This window comes from Mesoplodon densirostris, chromosome X (genome assembly GCF_025265405.1).
Source record: "Mesoplodon densirostris isolate mMesDen1 chromosome X, mMesDen1 primary haplotype, whole genome shotgun sequence".
Classification (NCBI taxonomy): domain Eukaryota; kingdom Metazoa; phylum Chordata; class Mammalia; order Artiodactyla; family Ziphiidae; genus Mesoplodon; species Mesoplodon densirostris.
Genome location: NC_082681.1, coordinates 29,043,009 through 29,063,157, shown reverse-complemented (window position 1 = coordinate 29,063,157; position 20,149 = coordinate 29,043,009). Strand labels below are relative to the sequence as shown.

General features: G+C 36.0%; 1 protein-coding gene across 6 annotated transcripts in view; it reads left to right on the top strand.

Moving 5' to 3' along the window:
• STAG2 (STAG2 cohesin complex component) overlaps nucleotides 1-16,273 on the top strand; it is a 127,148-nt gene extending 110,875 nt beyond the window's left edge. For 5 of the 6 annotated variants that reach the window (XM_060086238.1, XM_060086237.1, XM_060086240.1 and 2 more), the window contains 6 exons: nucleotides 3,254-3,477; nucleotides 5,561-5,750; nucleotides 5,841-5,951; nucleotides 9,380-9,506; nucleotides 10,490-10,567; nucleotides 15,265-16,273. In XM_060086238.1, the coding sequence (XP_059942221.1) occupies nucleotides 3,254-3,477; nucleotides 5,561-5,750; nucleotides 5,841-5,951; nucleotides 9,380-9,506; nucleotides 10,490-10,567; nucleotides 15,265-15,288 (754 nt within the window). In that variant the 3' untranslated portion in view covers nucleotides 15,289-16,273. The remainder of the gene's footprint in view (nucleotides 1-3,253; nucleotides 3,478-5,560; nucleotides 5,751-5,840; nucleotides 5,952-9,379; nucleotides 9,507-10,489; nucleotides 10,568-15,264) is intronic. The other variant, XM_060086242.1, reaches the window with a different exon arrangement.
• Nucleotides 16,274-20,149: the final 3,876 nt, after the last annotated feature.

The window sequence follows — 20,149 nt, the reverse complement described above, 5'->3', positions numbered from 1 at the left end:
CTGGACTTGATTAACTATTTCCTTTCCCATATTGGGGAAGTTTTCAACTATAATCTCTTCAAATATTTTCTCAGTCCCTTTCTTTTTCTCTTCTTCTTCTGGAACCCCTATAATCCGAATGTTGGTGCGTTTAATGTTGTCCCAGAGGTCTCTGAGACTGTCCTCTGTTCTTTTCATTCTTTTTTCTTTATTTTGCTCTGCATCAGTTATTTCCACTATTTTATCTTCCACCTCACTTATCCGTTCTTCTGCCTCAGTTATTCTGCTATTGATCCCATCTAGAGTATTTTTTATTTCATGTATTGTGTTTTTAATCGATGCTTGATTCATCTTTAGTTCTTCTAGGTCCTTGTTAACTGTTTCTTGCATTTTGTCTATTCTATTTCCAAGATTTTGGATCATCTTTACCATCATTATTCTGAATTCTTTTTCAGGTAGACTGCCTATTACCTCTTCATTTGTTAGGTCTGGTAGGTTTTTATCTTGCTCCTTCACCTGCTGTGTGTTTTTCTGTCTTCTCATTTTGCTTATGTTACTGTGTTTGGGGTCTCCTTTTTGCAGGCTGCAGATTCGTAGTTCCCGTTGTTTTTCGTGTCTGACCCCAGTGGCTAAGGTTGTTTCAGTAGGTTGTGTAGGCTTCCTGGTGGGGGGGACTAATGCCTGTGTTCTGGTGGTTGAGGCTCGATCTTGTCTTTCTGGTGGACAGGTCCACGTCTGGTGGTGTGTTTTGGGGTGCCTATGGCCTTATTATGTTTTTAGGTAGCTTCTCTGCTAATGGGTGGGGTTGTGTTCCTGCCTTGCTAGTTGCTTGGCATAGGGTGACCAGCACTGTAGCTTGCTGGTCGTTGACTGAAGCTGGGTGCTGGTGTTGGGATGGAGATCTCTGGGAGATTTTCGCTGCTTGATATTATGTGGAGCTGGGAGGTCTCTTGTGGACCCGTGTCCTGAAGTTGGCTCTCCCACTTCAGAGGCACAGCACTGGCTCCTGGCTGCAGCACCAAGAGCCTTTCATCCACCCGGCTCAGAATAACAGGGAGAAAAAGCAGAAAGAAAGAATTAGTAGAAGAAAGAAAGAGAGAGGGAAAGAAAGGAAGAAGGGAAGAAAGGAAGGAAGAAAGAAAGAAAGGAGGGAGGGAGTGAGTAAGGATGGAAAGAAAGAAGGAAAGAAAGGAGGAAAGAAAGGAGGGAGGGAGGGAGCAATGAAAGCAAAAGGAAGAGTGAATGGAAGAAGGGAGGGAGGGAGGGAGGAAGGAAAGAAAGAAAGAAAGACAGGAGGGAGGGAGGGAGGAAGGAAAGAAAAAGAAAGTGGAAAGAAGAAGGGTGGGAGGGAGGGAGGAAAGAAAAAAAGAAGGAAAGGAAGAGCGGAGGGAGGGAGGGAGGAAGGGAAGGTAGGAAAAAAAGAAAGAGCAGGTAAAGTAAAATAGAATAAAGTATGAAATATAGTAGCATTATTAAAATTAGAAAGTAATTATTGAAAAAAAAACAAAAACAAAAATAAAGTGTACAACATGATGATTTCATATACATTGTGGAAGGATTCCCATAATCAGGTTAATTAACATATTTATCACCTCACATATTTACCATTTTTTTTATCAGAACACTTAAGCTCTACTCTTTTAGCAAATTTCAATTATGTGGTATTATTTAAGTACACAGTATCATCAACTGTAGCCACCATGTTATACATTAGACCCTCAGATCTCATTCATCTTAAAAAATTTTTTTTTCTGACTTCGTTGAGATATAGTTGACATATAATACTGTGTAAGTTTGAGGTATACAACATGTTGATTTGATACACTTACATTATTGGAAAATGATTGCCACCATAGTTGTTAGCTGACGTCACTCTTCCAAAATGGTTAGATTTTAAAATTATAATGTTGAGTGCAAAAAGCTAAGTACAAAATGGTGCTATGATGTTTACAGACAAATAGGTATTAAAACATTACAAATGGGGACAAAAAATAGCAAGTTCAGGTTAATGGCAACCTCTGTGGCTGGAAAGAGGACAAAGGGAGCTAGCATCAGGGAGGGCTCCTTATCTGGAATGTTCTGTTAAGCTTTGTGGTGGATACATAGTTGTAAATCTCTCAACTAATGAGTATATTTTGGCTCAGACTGCACATCTTGTGTCAGGCTGGTAAGTTCTCAGACTAATAGCCAACTTCCAGACCACGCTTTGATGAGTACTGTACTACTGTGTGTAGCTGAAATATATTTACAATATATACAACTAACACTAAGCAGTATGTTTGTAACTCATCTCTCCTGTCCTTTCTCTTATGGTGTCCAAAACTGGTAATTCTGAACTGATTCGAATTAGCCATTATTATGACAGCAAAATTTGGTTTGCACTTTACAGTTAGTTGATGAAACTTGTGTGAAGCATAATTTACACAATAAAGCACTGAACTCTTAGTGTCAGAAGCCTGGGATTTGAATCATGGTTATACTGCTTTCTCATTTTTATGACCATGGATATATTACTTAACTTTTCTTATCCTTTCTCTCCTTATCTGTCAAATGGGGAGAATGTCTCCCTCACAAGACTGTAAGAGTAAAGTTAAAGAACCCAAGAGGAAAATGCCTAGCACACAGTAGTCACACAAATGTTAGTTGATTTTTGATTGCTATATTATATATGTCATAAAATCCTTGTGATACTTGAATCCAAGGGTAGATGTGTGACTTCCATCAGGCTGAAAATATTGTGCAGGTAGGGACCATATCTGATTGACCTTTGTATCTACCCCCATTGCCTGGGACATAGATGCTCAACAAATAATAAGCTGAAATGCTATGAATTATTTCATTTAATGTGAGAATCTTGATAGAGACAAAATTGTTCATCAGTGTACTGATGAGGCTTAGATTGAGTAGTGAAGTAATATGCCTATGCTCACGCAGCTAGGGGTTGGTAGAACCCTAGTTGTGTAATTTTTAAATCCAGTCCTCTTTCCAGGAATATGACTCAGGTTTGTTCTTCTAACAGAGGACTTGTAAATGTTAGGATAGAACAGAGACTTCTTGAGACAGAACGCTAATAATCCTTCAGTTGTTACTGTATGCTTTGAGGAAATGTAGACCCATCAACCACTATTTTCATTCTAATTTACTTTTTATTTAACTCTCATTAAATCATGTATGTCCCATTATAGTGTGTGAGCCTATAGGAATAAGCAAAAAGCAAAAAAAAAGCTATGTCAATTTGATGTATCAAAGCTAATGGTTTCTACTCCTTTTTAAGGTATGTTTACTTGGAGAAGTTCATGACCTTTCAGATGTCACTCCGAAGAGAAGATGTGTGGCTTCCACTGATGTCATACCGAAATTCTTTGCTAGCTGGTGGTGATGATGACACCATGTCAGTCATTAGTGGAATCAGCAGTCGGGGGTCAACCGTGCGGAGTAAAAAATCAAAGCCATCTACAGGAAAACGGAAAGTGGTTGAAGGCATGCAGCTCGCACTCAGTAAGAATGTAGTTTATTCTCTTTATATTTGTCCTTTATGTTTACCATAAACCTTAATGACTGAATTGTCATTAAGGGTCACCTTATTTTTAAATTTGAGATATGTGTTGTTAAATAATATCTTGAACAATGTGTCCTCCAATTATGTGTAAATGTACTGTTCTAAGCATTTTACATACATAAATTCAGTTCTTACAACTCTTTAGGTACATACTCATTTTTCAAATGTGAAAGCTGGTACAGAGAAGTTAAGAACTTTTACCTAAGGTCACACTGATATTAAGTAGCAGAGCCAGGCAGTCTCACTCTAGAGCACCTGCTCTTAAATCACTGCACTATACTCTGTATAGGGATATGGACTCAGTATTTTAGAGCTAATCATTACCTAAGAGATCAAATCATCTAGTTTAAGTGGTACAGCAGATTCAGAGAGGTCCCAACTTTTGAATTTCTATGAAGAAGAGCATTAATCATAAAGAACTTGATAGAAATACAAGTTGCTGCCTATAATCTTAGGGTTAAGAATACATTATGACACTTGAATCTCTTGGACTGTTAGTACTCCAGGGTTGGTTCAAAATGGGTCTGGGGACTTTTTTCCTCTCTTTAGGAAACTTTAAACAAATTAGCATAGTTGCCAAAATTTGCTGCAGCTATTATTCCTGAGTAACAAACTACCCCCAAAACTTATGACATAGCAGGGACATGATGTCTGGTGCTTCCACTAGGAATACTCAAAGGCTGGTGACTGGAATCATACGGAGGCATCTTCACTTACAGATGTATCTGATACTGGCTGTCAGCTGGGACCTCAGCGGGATTGTCTGCCAGGACCACCTTACACATGTCCTTTCCATGTGGCTATTTGGCTTTCTCACAGCATGTGACTGGGCTCCAAGAGCAAGTGTCTCAAGAGACAAGAACTCTGGAAGCTGCCATTTTCTTAAGGCCAGGAATTGGCATAGCATAATTTCCATCATATTCTATGGACCAAGCAATCACAGGGCACAGGTTCAAGGGAATGGGACATCATCCCCCACCTGTTAATGTGAGGAGTGTCAAAGATTTGGGGGCCATATTTTAATTTTATTTATTTTTTTAGGGGCCATATTGTTAAATTGCCACATGGATTAATGGTTTTAGTACTTTTTATCCAATAATATAAATGCATAAACTCGTAACTTAAACTTGTAACTTAGATTTGGACTTGATTGATCATATAGTCCCAACATCCCAGTCTGTGGAGAAATCTCTCTTACAGTGTCCCTGACCAGTTAAAATAGTTAGGGCTTGATAGCAAGTTAAAATAAAATTTCCTTTTTTTAAATAGAAAAGTTATCAAATTAAAAGATGTATTCCCTGCATGCCACTATAAATTTTAAAGTGTTCTGAACCTCTAACTCACCTGGTCTACACAGTTAACCTCCTAAGTGGCCTGTTTGCTTACTAGTCTTCATATTCTTAAGTCCACCCTCCACACTACCACTACATACTTTGTCTAAAACATGTAACTCACCACATTGCTTCCCATAAAACCTTCAGCAGTAGTTCCTTTCACCTTAGCACAGCTTGTAAGACTTTGCATAAATTGATACCTGCCTCTTTATTCAGCCTTACCTTTTGCCGTCTACTCCAGGAGTACTAAACTCTTAGTTTGTAGGTCAAAAATTGCTGAATATCAGTAAATTAGTATGGTTCAGTCATTGTTGTTTCATGCCTTGGTGATTTTGCTTATGTCCTCCCCCCTGCCTAGGAGACTTCACAGTCCACACAGTATCTACTTTAGTCAGAAGTAACTTCTGGGTAGCTGGCTCTGATCCCTCTCATTGTTCTCATTCTATCTGTGCTTCCCTCTCTTTTAGCACTTACCACACTGTGTTATAATTGCCTGTGTTTTCTTTTTCCACAACTAGGCTGTAAGGGCATGGCAGGGACTGCACCTTACATACCTTTGTATCCTTCTGTTCCAAGCTCTAGCATGTGGAAAGCAAACAGATGTTTTTTGACCTGAACACATTGTATCAGACACTTGGTTAATCAAAATTAGTGACTGAACTTCATTGCTGTTAATTTTCTTTCTCAGCTGAAGAAAGCAGTAGTAGTGACAGTATGTGGCTAAGCAGAGAACAAACACTGCACACCCCAGTTATGATGCAGACACCACAACTCACCTCAACAATTATGAGAGAGCCTAAAAGATTACGACCTGAGGACAGTTTCATGAGTGTCTATCCAATGCAGACTGAACATCATCAAACTCCTCTTGATTATAAGTAAGTACATTTGATAATTTTCTGTACTATAACTTTATTAATTACATAGAAAAAAGTTAAGTTAAAAGAAGAATAAAATTCTCCTTGAAGCACGCAGGTAACATGGATGTTAGCTCAAAGACAACAAGAGGAAGCAAGGCAACAGCAGGAGAGAGCAGCAATGAGCTATGTTAAACTGCGAACTAATCTTCAGCATGCCATGTAAGTGAGAGTGCCTTATTGTCTGAGTACAGGAAGTTCACTAATTCATTTTAACATATTTTAATGTGTGCCTTATCTAAAAATTTCAGCAAACTCTCTAGAGTAACTAAGCTGAAATAATCAAGGAACTAAAAATTGGTCTTTCCAACAGAAAAAAAAACTTAAATATTAACTAGTTAGCTAAAGGACTGATCGTAGGTTGATCTGTTGGAAAAGTTTAAATATGAATCCTTGTTTATTTTGGTACACAGAACTATAGCTAAAAATTCAGTTTTGTTACATCTTAATTGATCCCTACCTTAGTTCAGGCCCTCATCTCTCACCTGAACTATTATATTAGCTTTCTAACTCGTTTTCTTCCCTCAAATCTCCCATTTATCCTCTCACCAACCCCTTCCCTCACTCCCCTCACCACCACTCCATCATTCACACTGCCATCAAGAATTGCTGTTCTAGAATAAAAATCTGATAATGTAACTCTTTTCCTTAAAACCTTTCCATGGATCCCCATTGCCTGCAAGATACAGTTCAAACTCCTTAGCTCATGGCATGCAAGATCTTTCTAAATATGGCCCCTGCCTACATTTTAGTATCATATCCTACTCCCTGGCAACTGGTAAAATCATCATAAAAGAACAAGCTCAGGTGTGACCTTATGTGAAGCTGTGGTTGTCATCTATGCTCCCGTAACACTATGTATACTCCTATTTCTTATAGCACTTACCACATTGTATTGTAATTTGTTTATGAATTTGTCCCTTTCTCTAGACTGTGAGCTCCTTAAGGGCAGGGACCTCTTTCTTTCTTTCTTTCTCTTTTTTTAATTGAAGTATAGTTGATGTACAATATTATATAAGTTACAGGTGTACAATTTAGTGATTCACGGGTTTTAAGATTATACTCCATTTATAGTTATTATAAAATATTGGCATTTCCCTGTGTTGTACAATATATCCTTGTAGCTTATTTTATACATAATAATTTGTACCACTTAATAGGGACTACTTTTGTTTCCTGTTAGTGCTCAGCACATTAAAAAGTACTAAGTAAATGTTCATTGAATGAATAAATGTCCAATGCTAAAAAAAATTGTAGTTTAATTTTCAGATACTTTGTTTTTACTGGAATCTGTATGAGATTTTTATAAATCTTTATCAGCTTTGGCTCCAAAAGAATGGCATATAAGTAGTCTTTAGATGACTGGTACAAAGGGGGAAGATCTGATGATTCTGATTAAGTTTTTTAGTTTGAAAGCTTTGTATTTGTAATATAATGTGGTATATGTTTCAATGCTGGGAGATAATAATTGTTACCTTTTTAAAATTTATATTTTGTTTCATTTTATTGGTTTTTGAATGATGAGAATTTTACCTATATTTCTTAAGAAATGATCATTTACCACATGAGTGGTAGTCTACTTAAATTCACTTTAGTTATCTGTAGTGGTGTTAAGAACCTCTACAGACAAGGTATACTTTATCACATCTATAGATTCTGATCCGAGTATGTCTAATATGTTCATTCTCTATACTATCCCTTGATTCTGTCCCCTATTCTGTTTCTATAGCCACATTCCCTTTAATATATGTTCTTAATTCACGCTGAATTCAACAAGTGATTTCTTAGCTTCTGACCAGTCACCAGTCCAAACACTTCAGAATTCTGCCGTGCAATCATTTGGTCCTTAATGTCTCCCCTGAAAACTTGCCCACCGGTGCCCAAGATCTTCCACAGCATCTCATTACTCAGTACCATTTATCATTATTCTTTTGTTTGTAGATTGATTGAATAACTTTTTTTCTTCAAGTTTTATGGAGATAAAATTGACATACAGCACTGTATAAGTTTAAGATGTTCAGCTTAATGATGTGACTTACATACATCCTGAAATGATTACCACAACAAGTTTAGTGAACATCCATCGTCTCATATAGATACAATGTTTGTAGTTAGTTTTAATTCTTCTTAGAGATAAACTTCCTCAGGTGACTAAGAAATTATCCCAGTTAAATAATTTATTACCAGAAGATCCTTTTGGGTGTTGTACCATAAGTGTTCTATTGCTTGAGACTTTAAAATATTTTTGTTTTACAACAATTGTTCTGTAATGGTATCTGCCCTATAACTAAAAATACTTCCAAATTCTCCCTCTCTCTCTCTCTCTCTCTCTCTCTCTCTCTCTCTCTCTCTCTCATAGTTTGTATCACATATATCTTTCTTATACTTCAAATGAAGTGCAGAATGAATTTCTGTTTTTCTATAATATATGGTCCCCAGAGCACACATATCCCCTTCACGTTGCCTCCACCAAATATAGTAAATTTGTCATTTACTATCCAGAACTCTTGGGAAATAGGGACCATTGTCAGCATATTTGTCCAGGTAGTCTGGACTAGACATCACGTCTTGCTATCTTTATCTTTTAAGACTCAACATGGTATTATGTAAATTGTAAGCAAGCATTCAATAAATAATTGATTTTTGAGGTAGAATCTTTAAATGAGTGAGAAAAGAAGGAAATGTTAGCCAAACTGGGGAATAAGAAGTCACCCTTAATTTCACTATTATGTTGACTCTTTTATGCCGATCTGGGCTAATTTGTGAACTTGAAATTTGAGGTTTTTTCTTATAATAATGTGATAACAGAATTTTTGGTCTTAATTTTTATTTTACTTTTCTATATATGTCTCAGTTTTGAGTTTTATAGGATACAGAATGCAAATTTCAGCATAAATGTTGCTCATTTCTTCCTAAAGGAGAATTAATCTCTTCTTTCAGTATATCTTTATAGCACTAAAGGCATATTTCTCTTGAAATATTTATCACACTTTGTCATAATTAATTATCTCTGTTTCCCAGAGTAGACTGTGAGCTCCTTGAGGGCAGGAACCATGTCTTACTCATCTTTTATTTTGCATCCATAGGACACAGTAGAAGCCTGTCACATAGTAGGCACTGTGTGAATGAGTGAGTGAGTGCCTGGTACATTTTAGGTACTGAGTGAGTGATGGGTAAAATTAACAATATATATTCATGAAAATATATGTATTCTGAAAATGTCATTTCTTTGGTCTCTGTTTTATACTTGTTTATTAATTTGTACCCTGCCTACTTTCAAAAAGGATTTGAGGTATCTTGTCTGTTCCCATGTGGGAAATTCTCATTGAACTTCTAAATGGGATATCAGAACTATCAAGCTAAATGTATTGAAGTAATATCGAATAAACCTAACTCCATAGCATTTTTAGACAAGTGAACATTGGGGTTTTGACATCATTGATGACATGATCAATGCCTAATCATTTTCCCTGACCTTTAATTCCATCATTTTCCATTACACTTGAATAGACAGAGCCACATAGTTGCTGCCAATATATTAATAGTCACAACTTTGGTTCAGATCTTGACCTTGTTTTGTATTTCTCTAGTCGGCGTGGTACAAGCCTAATGGAAGATGATGAAGAGCCAATCGTTGAAGATGTTATGATGTCCTCGGAAGGGAGGATTGAAGATCTTAATGAGGGGATGGATTTCGACACCATGGATATAGACTTGGTAAGATACAATGATTCTGTAGGATTTTCTATTTAGATTTTTTGGAAATTAAGTTGGATATTATTAGAGGAGAGAAATACTTGCTATGAAAAGTAAGTTTTGCAAAATTCTTAAATAAAATACTTGCCAGGAGTTTAGATACATGAGAAGGGATTGAGGAAGAGGGTGAGGTTGGTGGGGGTGTTAGGTCCTAATTTAAGATGATGAACTTTCAGATTAATTTAGGAATATATAGATTTAAAGGATTTATTTTGCTTAATAGTATACTAAGTATAATATTACCTTATAATTTGCCCTCTTTTTACCATTATCAAAATAATACATTGTTAACATGATCTACCCTGTTATTGAGATCAACTTCCGTATCAGATAGTAAAGTAAAATACTTAAACTTGGAAGTTTAATATATATGAGGGTATATTCTTTGATAATTACATCATATATACAATTAGGGCTTTATTGTATACAAAATGCTTGTGTATATTTCATTTTGCCACACAGCTCATTCAGCTTTGTGAGGTAGGTTGAAAGGCTTGAGGATATTGAAGCTTAGACAGCCTATCCAAGGAGACAAAACTAGTAAGCAGTAAAGCTGAGATTCATTATAAGCCAGGTCTTCTGATTCTATTTCTCAGTATACCTTGGTGTATTCTCCTTAAAGGGAAGAAATAAGTAAATATGGCTTCTCTTCAGAATAGCGTAATTCAGTATCTTGAAAGGAAAGTTGAGAGAGACATTTTTAAAGTAAAACAAAAAAATTGGTTTTCCAGTTTTCATCTTTAAGTATAATTTTCCACGAATGAATTGGTTTTGCATGTTTAAACAGTCTGTAGTTTGAATATATAGCATTTGAAATATTGTAGGGTACAATTGCAATTACATGGACCATGTGAACACTTAATGATAATTTCAATATTTTCAGTTACTATTTGGCTTATTATAGATATGACAATTGTCAACTAACTTCCTTTTTTCTCCCTTAGCCACCATCAAAGAACAGACGAGAGAGAACAGAACTGAAGCCTGATTTCTTTGATCCAGCTTCAATTATGGATGAATCAGTAGGTTTAATTTAAATATGCCTCAAGATTATAAAATCAAAAGTAATAGGCAGTCTGTAAGTCTGAGGTTGAAGAACTGGGACAATACATTGAGAATGGATAAAAACAACTGGACGGGAGGAAAAGAGGAAGGCAGGAGGGATTTCGGGGTAGGGCTGGGGAGGGATTATGCAGTGGTGGTAACAGATTCAAAGTGCCTTTGAATCCCTGGCCAACTGGGACATGATATGTTAAGGAATTTGGACTTTTCCTGTAGGCTTGAGTTACATATTGGAGGATTTTGAATGAGGGAGCGGCATGATCAGAATTGTGTTTCAGAAAGATTTCTTTGGATAGGATGAAAGAGAAGAAAAATAATCATAATAGTCATAATCATAATATGAAGGCATGGTGAAAAATAGAACTTGAACAGAGGCTTTGGTAATAAAGATAAGGGGATTGAGATAATCGGTTATTGTTAGGTATTGTCAATTCTGTTTCTTCTATCAGTCCCTGTTACCATGTTCTCCCTGAGAATGCCTTGGTTCAAATCTTATAGTTTCTCTCAGACACACTATGCTCTTTCATGACTCCATGACCTTGTAAAAGCTTTTCTCTCTGTCAGAATTGCCCCTTTCCTTTTCCTCGTAGTGAATTCTTTCTTCAGTAGTCAGTTTGGACATTACTGCAGAGTTTTTCCTAACCTTTTTAGATAGATACTTTATTCTCAGTTCCCATAACACTTTGTATATACTTCTATTTTGATAACTACCAGATTGGTGTAGTGAAATAAGATACTACATTTCACTCAGACTGAACTCCAGGCAGTGATGATTTTATTCATTTTGAGTTTTGCCTAGCTTAGTAGGTATTTAGTTTTATTTGTCAAATTAATAAATCCGTTAAGTGCCCTTCTATCTCACTTTTCAGTGTCTACCCATTTATGCTCCTTCTTTCTAACACCTCCTGCCTCAGGTGACTGTTGTATCATCCTCTGAGGCCTGCCTTCTGTGCCCCTATCTCTGCCATTCTCTCCTTGCCCTCTTCTTGCCTCATAATCTGCTTTCAGATAGCTCTTGGAAGAATTTTGACAAACTAACTGATGTTAACATGTTTATATTAATAAGGCCAGCTATTTGAGCTAAAAGACAAATATTTCATAGATCAGCGGGTATAGAAATCTTTGGACAAGCCACCTTGGGATCCTTTAAACCAGTGTTTCTCAATCTCTAAGGTGCATATGAATCATCTGGAGATCTTATTAAAATGTAGGTTCTGCTTTAGTAGGTCCGAAGTGTGGCCTGACATTCTGCATCTCTAACAAGACCGTAATTTGAGTAACATAGGTGACCTAGGCCTACCCTTAAGTCTGTAGTTTAAGTGCCTATTGAAGTATGTGGTTTCCCTGATAATCTAGGAGTATGTATCTTCCAGTTCGTTAAATAAAACATTTAGGTAGTGATTGTGATGAGGAATAAAAGAGAATCTTTTCAAGCAGATATAATGAAATGCATTAATTCTGCAGTTTATCGAGTTGGAAAGTGGTACTAAAATGAATAAGATGCTCCCCCTGCTGTCAAGGGGTTTGTATTCTAGTCCAACTGTACTATCACTTTGAGGTGAAAAGGGATGGAAGCTAGTATTTGAAAACTTATGTGCCTGACACTATGCTAGGCACGATTTAGTTTGATCTAATCAGCAACCTTGTAAGAAAGGTGGTGGGATCCCACTTTTACACTCAGGCAAACTTGGACTGAAGAGGTGGTTCAGTGACTTGCTCAGAGTTATACAACTTTAGTGTCAGAGTAGTAATTTGACCTGAGTTCCTTTTGATTTAAAAATCTCATGCTGCCTCTACTGTGGAAGAAATACCAAGAAAAATATTTTAGAAATTGGAATGATTAACTGTAGTCAAAATTGATGTGGGCTGAGATCTCCTTATTTTTTCATGTGTTCATCTAAAGTCAGGAAAACTGTAGGCATTTGTTTCCTTAGTCTCTTACTAGATTTGCAAAAAGGTGCTCTTCACTTTAGGTTACTACAGTAGTTGAACAGCAATGTAAATGTGTGTGTATTTTTGACATTTAACATTTAGGGAAAGCTATAATCTGAGTGAGGCCAAAGATAGGGACCTAATAATTATTTGTTATTTGTAGAAAAATTTTGTCATTCTTGTGTTTATTGAATATGTCATAACTAAGAGGATAGTTCTGCTGCTTCTAAAACTGGGAAAATGAGCACATGCGTCTGTACCTGTAGTTTTATAGTATTACCACATGATGGCAGCAGTCACATAACTGAGTGCTCACTATCTTTAAAAGTGCAGGTACCTTTAGACATCTTTGACCATGTATATATATTTAAGTTAATACTAGTTTGTTTTAAAATATACATTAGGGCTTCCCTGGTGGCGCAGTGGTTGAGGGTCCGCCTGCCGATGCAGGGGACGCGGGTTCGTGCCCCGGTCCGGGAGGATCCCACGTGCTGCGGAGCGGCTGGGCCCGTGGGCCGTGGCCGCTGAGCCTGCGCGTCCGGGGCCTGTGCTCCGCAACGGGGAGAGGCCACAGCAGTGAGAGGCCTGCGTACCGCAAAAAAAAAAAAAAAAAAAAAAATATATATATATATATATACATTAAACTTTACCTCATTATCTCAACAATAACTTAAGAGGTGGAATAATAGAAATTTTTAAATGTAAAAATCTGCATTTGCTCTTCTACAATAGCTTACATCTGTTTTTACTCAAGCCTGTGATAAATGAGTCATCAAAACAATAGTAAAATTGAGACTTTAAATCCTTTTATACTCAGTTCTAAGATTCTCTAATTTTAAGTGAAGTAACGCAAAGCATCCTATTGTAGATACTAGCATCCTAGTATAGATACTAAATAAATCCTAAATGTGTTTTTCGTAACATGTTATCCATGTAATTCAGAAGTGGTAATAGGAAAACTCTGAGCAGATCAGTTTTGGGTTGCATATATACAACATTCTAGATTTATGATTTATTTAGTTTCATATTTGGAAACAGTGTCAACATTGGTTTATCCCATTGTGCCAGTGGTTGCTTTCTGCTACTAGTGGGCCAGTATTGTCTCAACACACCAAAGCTTGCTGTTGGTACTTTTAAAGTATATGCTTAAGTGGTTATTAATGTTAACACCAGAAACAGGTGTAGCTCATGTTAGCACAGAAAGAGAATAAGTATCACTAATATCATTCTTCCGTGTTGAGACTCTTACTAGAATTATCTGTAGTATAAAATTGGTAAAAGAAGGGTTTGGTATAATTGAGCTAATTTAACTGTTCTAATAGAAGAATCTACTTATAACCTAGTCTGTACAAACACAGGAGAAAACAAAAGACAACCTGTTCAGGCCATTTCTAGGTAGGCACTTGGTTTGGAAAGAACTTGAGTTCATCTTCATGCCACACTCTACACTAAAATTGCTAATTAAGATTTTATCCTTTCATTCACCATTAGATCTTCCTTTACCCAGAGTCACAGAGTGTTATGGCTAGAAGGGATCTTTAAACATCACGTATCACCTAGGCCTCTTTGGTGGAAACATTCTAATCACCCAAACTCTGACTCTAACCAAAAAAGGAGAACCCTGAAACTTGGGTGGGGGCGGGCAAGGGGTGAGTAGTGGTGGTGGTTTTGGTGGATGACAGGTAAGAAATGGGGTACATTAATTCTCTATTGCTTTCATCACTGGGGATTCCAAACACTTTACTTGATAATTTACTACAGTGAGCTTGCAATGAGATAGATATTTGTTTTCTGGTCTGAAAATACACAGTTCCTTCAATTCAGATCAGAACAATTTGTGAGTTCTATGACTTTTGTTAAAGTGAGGTTTAATAATTTACAAGTAAGAGCCCTTTGTAATCTCAGTCTTAGCTCATTACCTCTGACTTTAATATCAGTTTTTTTACTATTTTATTATAGTATTTTAAAATATTACTTAATTGTCATAGTAAGTGCTGGAATTTTAATTGAAGAGCCTAACTTTTAGTATGTACAACTGAAGGTTATATCTTATTCTTATTTAATGAACGAGAGGGAGTTGCTCCATTTATTACCTGCTTTTACTTTTTTAAGTTAGTGACAAGTAATTATTAGATTTTATGTAACATTCTTTTCCCAACTGAAATGTAATGAAAAGCATCAATATAACTTTGTTTGCTCAGATTTTACCTTACTTATTTGATTTCTTAAAATTTGTAGTCCTGTTCATTCACTCAGAAAGCTTCCTATTTTCTACATATTTATATTGTTTTTGGATGTTTTTGGTCTGCATGTTCAAATGCCTTTTTAAAAACTATACCCACTTCACAGTGCAAATGACCAAGTTTGCCATACATCTTGTGCCAGAAGTGTATGTCAAGAAGCACATTCATTTGTTCATTCAACAAATGTCGGGTGCCTATGTTCAGGGCATTATCTAGGCATTAGGGGTGTGTATAAATGAGACATGATCTTTGCTTTTAGTTATATTTGTGAGGTAAGTAGCATTGTGATTAGGCCTGATGTTATTTCATTATATGTTAATGGTAATTATAATTTTAGAATTATATATCTGAGGAGAGGGGAATTTTTCAAAGTGATTTTTAGCATGTTATTAAACTTAATATTACCAAGTATCAATGTAATATATTTTACAAAGAAATGAATGACAATTTTAACCAGATTTTTTTTTCCTCTCTCTCATTAGGTTCTTGGGGTGTCAATGTTTTAATACCAGTACACAATTAAATCTGTGGTGAAGTCATTTTCTAAGTGGAAGAGGAAATTTTAAAATAAAGTGTGGTAGATACAGTGAAATTCTGTACAGATTTTTCTCTAAGGAGAATATGACATGCTTATACTTACCAAGATCAAGTGCATTTGAGGGGCAGTTTTGTTTGCCTGAAAAAAGTAAAGGACAAGTAAACAATTTGATGATAAGCTACAGTTTTTCTTAGAAAGTAAATATTTTATTTATGCGCTGTTAGTTGGCTTTTGAATCAATTATTTCATGCTTTTTTTAAAGAAAATATAACAATCTGAAGAGGCATTTGGTACAGACATGAATCCTCTCACATTTATTTACTGGGTGTACTAAGTAATGATGACCTCTGCTGGATTTCTGTTTACATCCAAGAAACAAATTTAAGGTTGAGTTTATTCCCCTACCCTGAAATTATAGGATAGAATTGTTTTTAGCATTCTAAATTTAAATGCTTGAAACATCAGTCAACAAAGCTTTCTTTTAAAATATTGTAATTGTGGAGAAAAGTAAACTTATAAGCAGAACTTTTACAATTTTTTCATCTAAAATGTATTTTAAGATATTTTTAAAATCCAAGAGCTTCTCTATACTTTTCAGAAATACCCAGATGCAGTGAACTGCCAGAAGGTAACCAGTCTCAAACATGCTTATCCCATTATCAACCCTGAAAGTTTGCTTGTCCTTTAAGATAAAAATGTAATGTTGTGATATTCCTTCCAGTAGTGCCACTGTATTTTGTCTCCAAATAAAAGAAGCTTATTGTAGTATGTTTGCAGAAAAAATTCTAAACAAAAATTATACAGCTTATTAGAGTGTGGGAATAGGGATCTAAATTTTAAATAAAATTATATATATATATAAATTGGTGCTGATTTTATAATTGCGCAGTTTGTTTAGTTTTTTCTTACTTTTAAATTCCAACTTAAAATTATGAGGTTTCAGAAATATATTGAAAGTTTAACAATGTTTAAAAATAGAAAAGCATGAGTGTTCATGCTTTAAAATGATTTTTAAATTTGTATTTTATATTGTTTTATCTATCTGTCTTTGCAAGCAGTCTTCAGGTTAAAGATACTTCTAACAGGTTACAGTACATTTCCTCTGTATGTAAATTAGATGGGATAATAGAATTCATAACCCATAATATTCTTTGAAAGCTAAGCTTTAAACTTCATTTTATGTCCTTTCACAAATTAGTTTAAAACAGAAAGTGGCTACTTGCCATTTTGACATCAACTCATTTTGCGAGGCTTAGGCAGCTAGACATCGTTTAAAACAAAATATTAACTTATATTACATGTGTATCTATCTTTTGTCAGTCGTCTCTCAGTTCTTGAGGTATATTATTTTAATCATTCCATGCCTTAATATGCTTGCAATACAAGAATATCTTCAGATGGGTGAATACCAAAAGGCTTCCAGTTCTTAGAGTCAGAAATCAACAAGCATTGGGCTGTGGTAGCCAAAAACCATAGGTTAGCTAAAGATCATGATAAAATACAATTATTTTATTAAATCATGGTTAATAACAAATGAAATCAGACTTGTCTAACAGATTTTCCATCAACAAATATTGTTAGGTGCAAAAAAGTATTGCCTATGTTGTTTTTCACACCACTGCATTTACTAGAACTGCTGAGAGGACTGTATATATGATTTTAAACCTAAGTTGATTTTTTTTCTCACTCTTGAAAGGAGTACTTCTTTGTGAAAGCAGTTCTTACAGCTTTGTTTTCAACCAGCTAAAAATGTTTTATATATTACTCTAACCTGTTGTCCTCCACATTCTATTGTCCTAATTGTACTGTTTTCTGATTTGTATTTATGTCTTGAGACAGTAACTTTTTGAATAAAAATAAACCTACAGTATGTTGTATGTTTTATCTTTTGTAATTGAAGGAGGAGGGTGGCTATAAATGGTTTAGAAAGTGTACCTGTTATCATATCTTTTAACATGTTTGGGTGGGAATAATTTATAGAAAACATTGCCATTTTATATTTTTAATAAATCATACTTTTTTTAAATGAGACTAAATCCCTAATTGGGTTATTACTTTAAAATAGAAACCTGTGACCATTATTACTTTAATTTTTATCTGGTATGAGTTAAATGCTCTTTAAAATATCTGCATTGTTCATCCAGGATACATTTGAGTGCCCGCTATGTGCTAAGGCATGTGTTAGAGATCTAGCAGTGAACAAGAGAGACAGGGCTCCTCTCTCGTAGATCTAGTGTGGCAAACAAATAAGGAAAGAATCAAATAAAATAATTAAACTTGTAATAAGTGCTAGGAAGGAAACCAGCAGTGTGTGCTGAGCTAGAGAGTGAGAGAGAGAAAGAGTTTGTGTGTGTGTAAAACCTCCCTTAGATAAGTGACTGATGCTTGGAGGTGAGTGAAAGCCCATAATTGAAAAAGAATTTACTAATTGAATTCTTATTGAAAACTCTTAGTCTTCAATGTGTTAAGATTTGCATTGTACTCTTTAATTTTAAATTTTTTTAAAAATTTTTGGGCCTCCCTGGTGGCGCAAGTGGTTGAGAGTCCGCCTGCCGATGCAGGGGATGCGGGTTCGTGCCCTGGTCTGGGAGGATCCCATATGCCGCGGAGCGGCTGGGCCCGTGAGCCATGGCCGCTGAGCCTGCGCGTCCGGAGCCTGCGTGTCCGGAGCCTGTGCTCCGCAACGGGGGAGGCCACAGCAGTGAGAGGCCCGCATACCGCAAAAAAAAAAAAAAAAAAAAAAAAAATTTTTGGCTGCGCCACGCAGCTTGTGAGGTCTTAGTTCCCTGGCCAGGGATTGAACCCAGGCCATGGCAGTGAAAGCACTGAGTCCTAACCACTGGACCGCCAAGGAGTTCCCTGCATTGTACCCTTTTTTTTCCCCCATTTTCCCCCAGCTTTATTGAAATGTAATTAACATATAACATTGTATAAGTTTAAAGTGTACAATATGAATATTTGGTACATGCATATATTGTGAAATTATTACCACAAAGATTAGTTAACACATCTACCACCTCATATAATTACCACTTTTTTGTGTATATGGTGAGAACATTTAAGATCTACTCTCTTAGCAACATTCACATATACAATACAGTATTATTAACTATAGTCACCACCCTGCATTGTACTCTTAAAAAATGATTTATATCAATGTAACACTGGCACACTGGTCGTTTAGGCTGCTTTGTAGATATTATAAGCCCAGTCTTCTGCCATTGGTGATGTGGAACTGAACATAATAAATGACAGCTAAAAGCTGGGCACTGTTTGGTTTACATGCAGTAACTTACTAATAAGGCTCATGACAACAGGTGAAACATGTTATTATCATGCCCCCTCCCCTACACCACCCCTGTCCCTCCCCTCGACTTTTTTTTTTTTTTAATCAGGAGGCAGTGAGGAAAATGAAGCATAAAAAAAGTTAAAACACCTTGGGCAAGGTTATATGGCTAGTAGGTGATGCGGTTGGCACTCAAGCCCAGACAGTCTGGCTGCGTTAAGTCCTGGCAGTATTGAAACTATTTGATACATAAGGATTACATAGATAATTGCATAAAGATAAAATAGCACATATTCATTGTGCCATGGTGAGGAAATGGAGCATCTTTAAGGAGTCCAGGTGGCTATAGAATTGAGTAATATGAGTCAACATAGTCCTTAATATGCTGCCCAGCTGGCTTCTGTAAAGAGTGTAAATTAAATCTGAGCCCTGAGCGCATCGATAGTTACTAGTTAATAGTTTTTAAAGTTGAGAGACTGGGGAAGAGGAGTAGGATTAACCAGAAGGGATGTCTTCAAAATCTTGCCAAAAAGGGAACTTGTAAGGATTCACATGGATGAATTCCAGGTCAGATAGATTATTCTGGGAGCTGTAATGATTCAGCAAAAGAAAATGAGCCAAGGTCTTTGATTATAAGGAAACCAGGAGATGAGTTCACTAAGCGTCACTTCAGGTCAACAAGTCTTACTGTCTACTGTGTGCCTGGCCTTGTGCTAGCTGCTGAGACCAAGAAGACAGACTTTGTTTTCAAGTTAATTACAGTTCTGCTGGGCGTTGGGATGCAGATACAGAACTAATAAAATGGGGTAAGTTTAATGTTTTTACTGGGTGTTATGGGAGCCCAGAGGAGGGGCACTTACGGTGGGTGTGCTCTGGGAGGCTTCCTATAAGGCTGACACTTGAGTTTTTCCCTCAGCGTTTTACTATTAAAAATTTCACGCAGCAACGGTGAATTTTACAGTGAACACATTTTACATTCTTGCTTTACCATATATCCATCTATCAATATGTCTTTTTCATGTAATTTAAAAGTAAATTGCAAACATGGGTACACTATCCCCTAAATATTCCAGCATTTATCATTAGGAGTTTAATATTTACCATGTTTTCTTTTTGACATAAAATTCATATATGATGAAATACACAAACTGTAAGTATATATTTGCTGAGTTGTAACAAATGCTTACAGTTGTTTAACCCAAACCCCTATCAAAGATATTGAACATTACCATCAATCTAGAAAGTTCATTTGTACTCCTTACCAATCAATCTCTGCTTTCATCCCCTCTGCAACAACTCCTGTTTATCTTTCCACCATAGATAAAATTTGGCTGTTCTAGAACTAGATATGAATGGAATCATACAATATCCTTTTGTGCCAGGTTTCTTTCACTCAGCCTGTTTTTGAGATTTATCCATACTGTGTGTATCAACAGTTTATTTGTTCAATAGCTAATGGACATCTGGGTTGTTTCCATTTTTTGACTACTATGAATAAAGCTGCTACTTGAGTTGAATTTTAAAAGCTGAAAGGTGGGCTAGG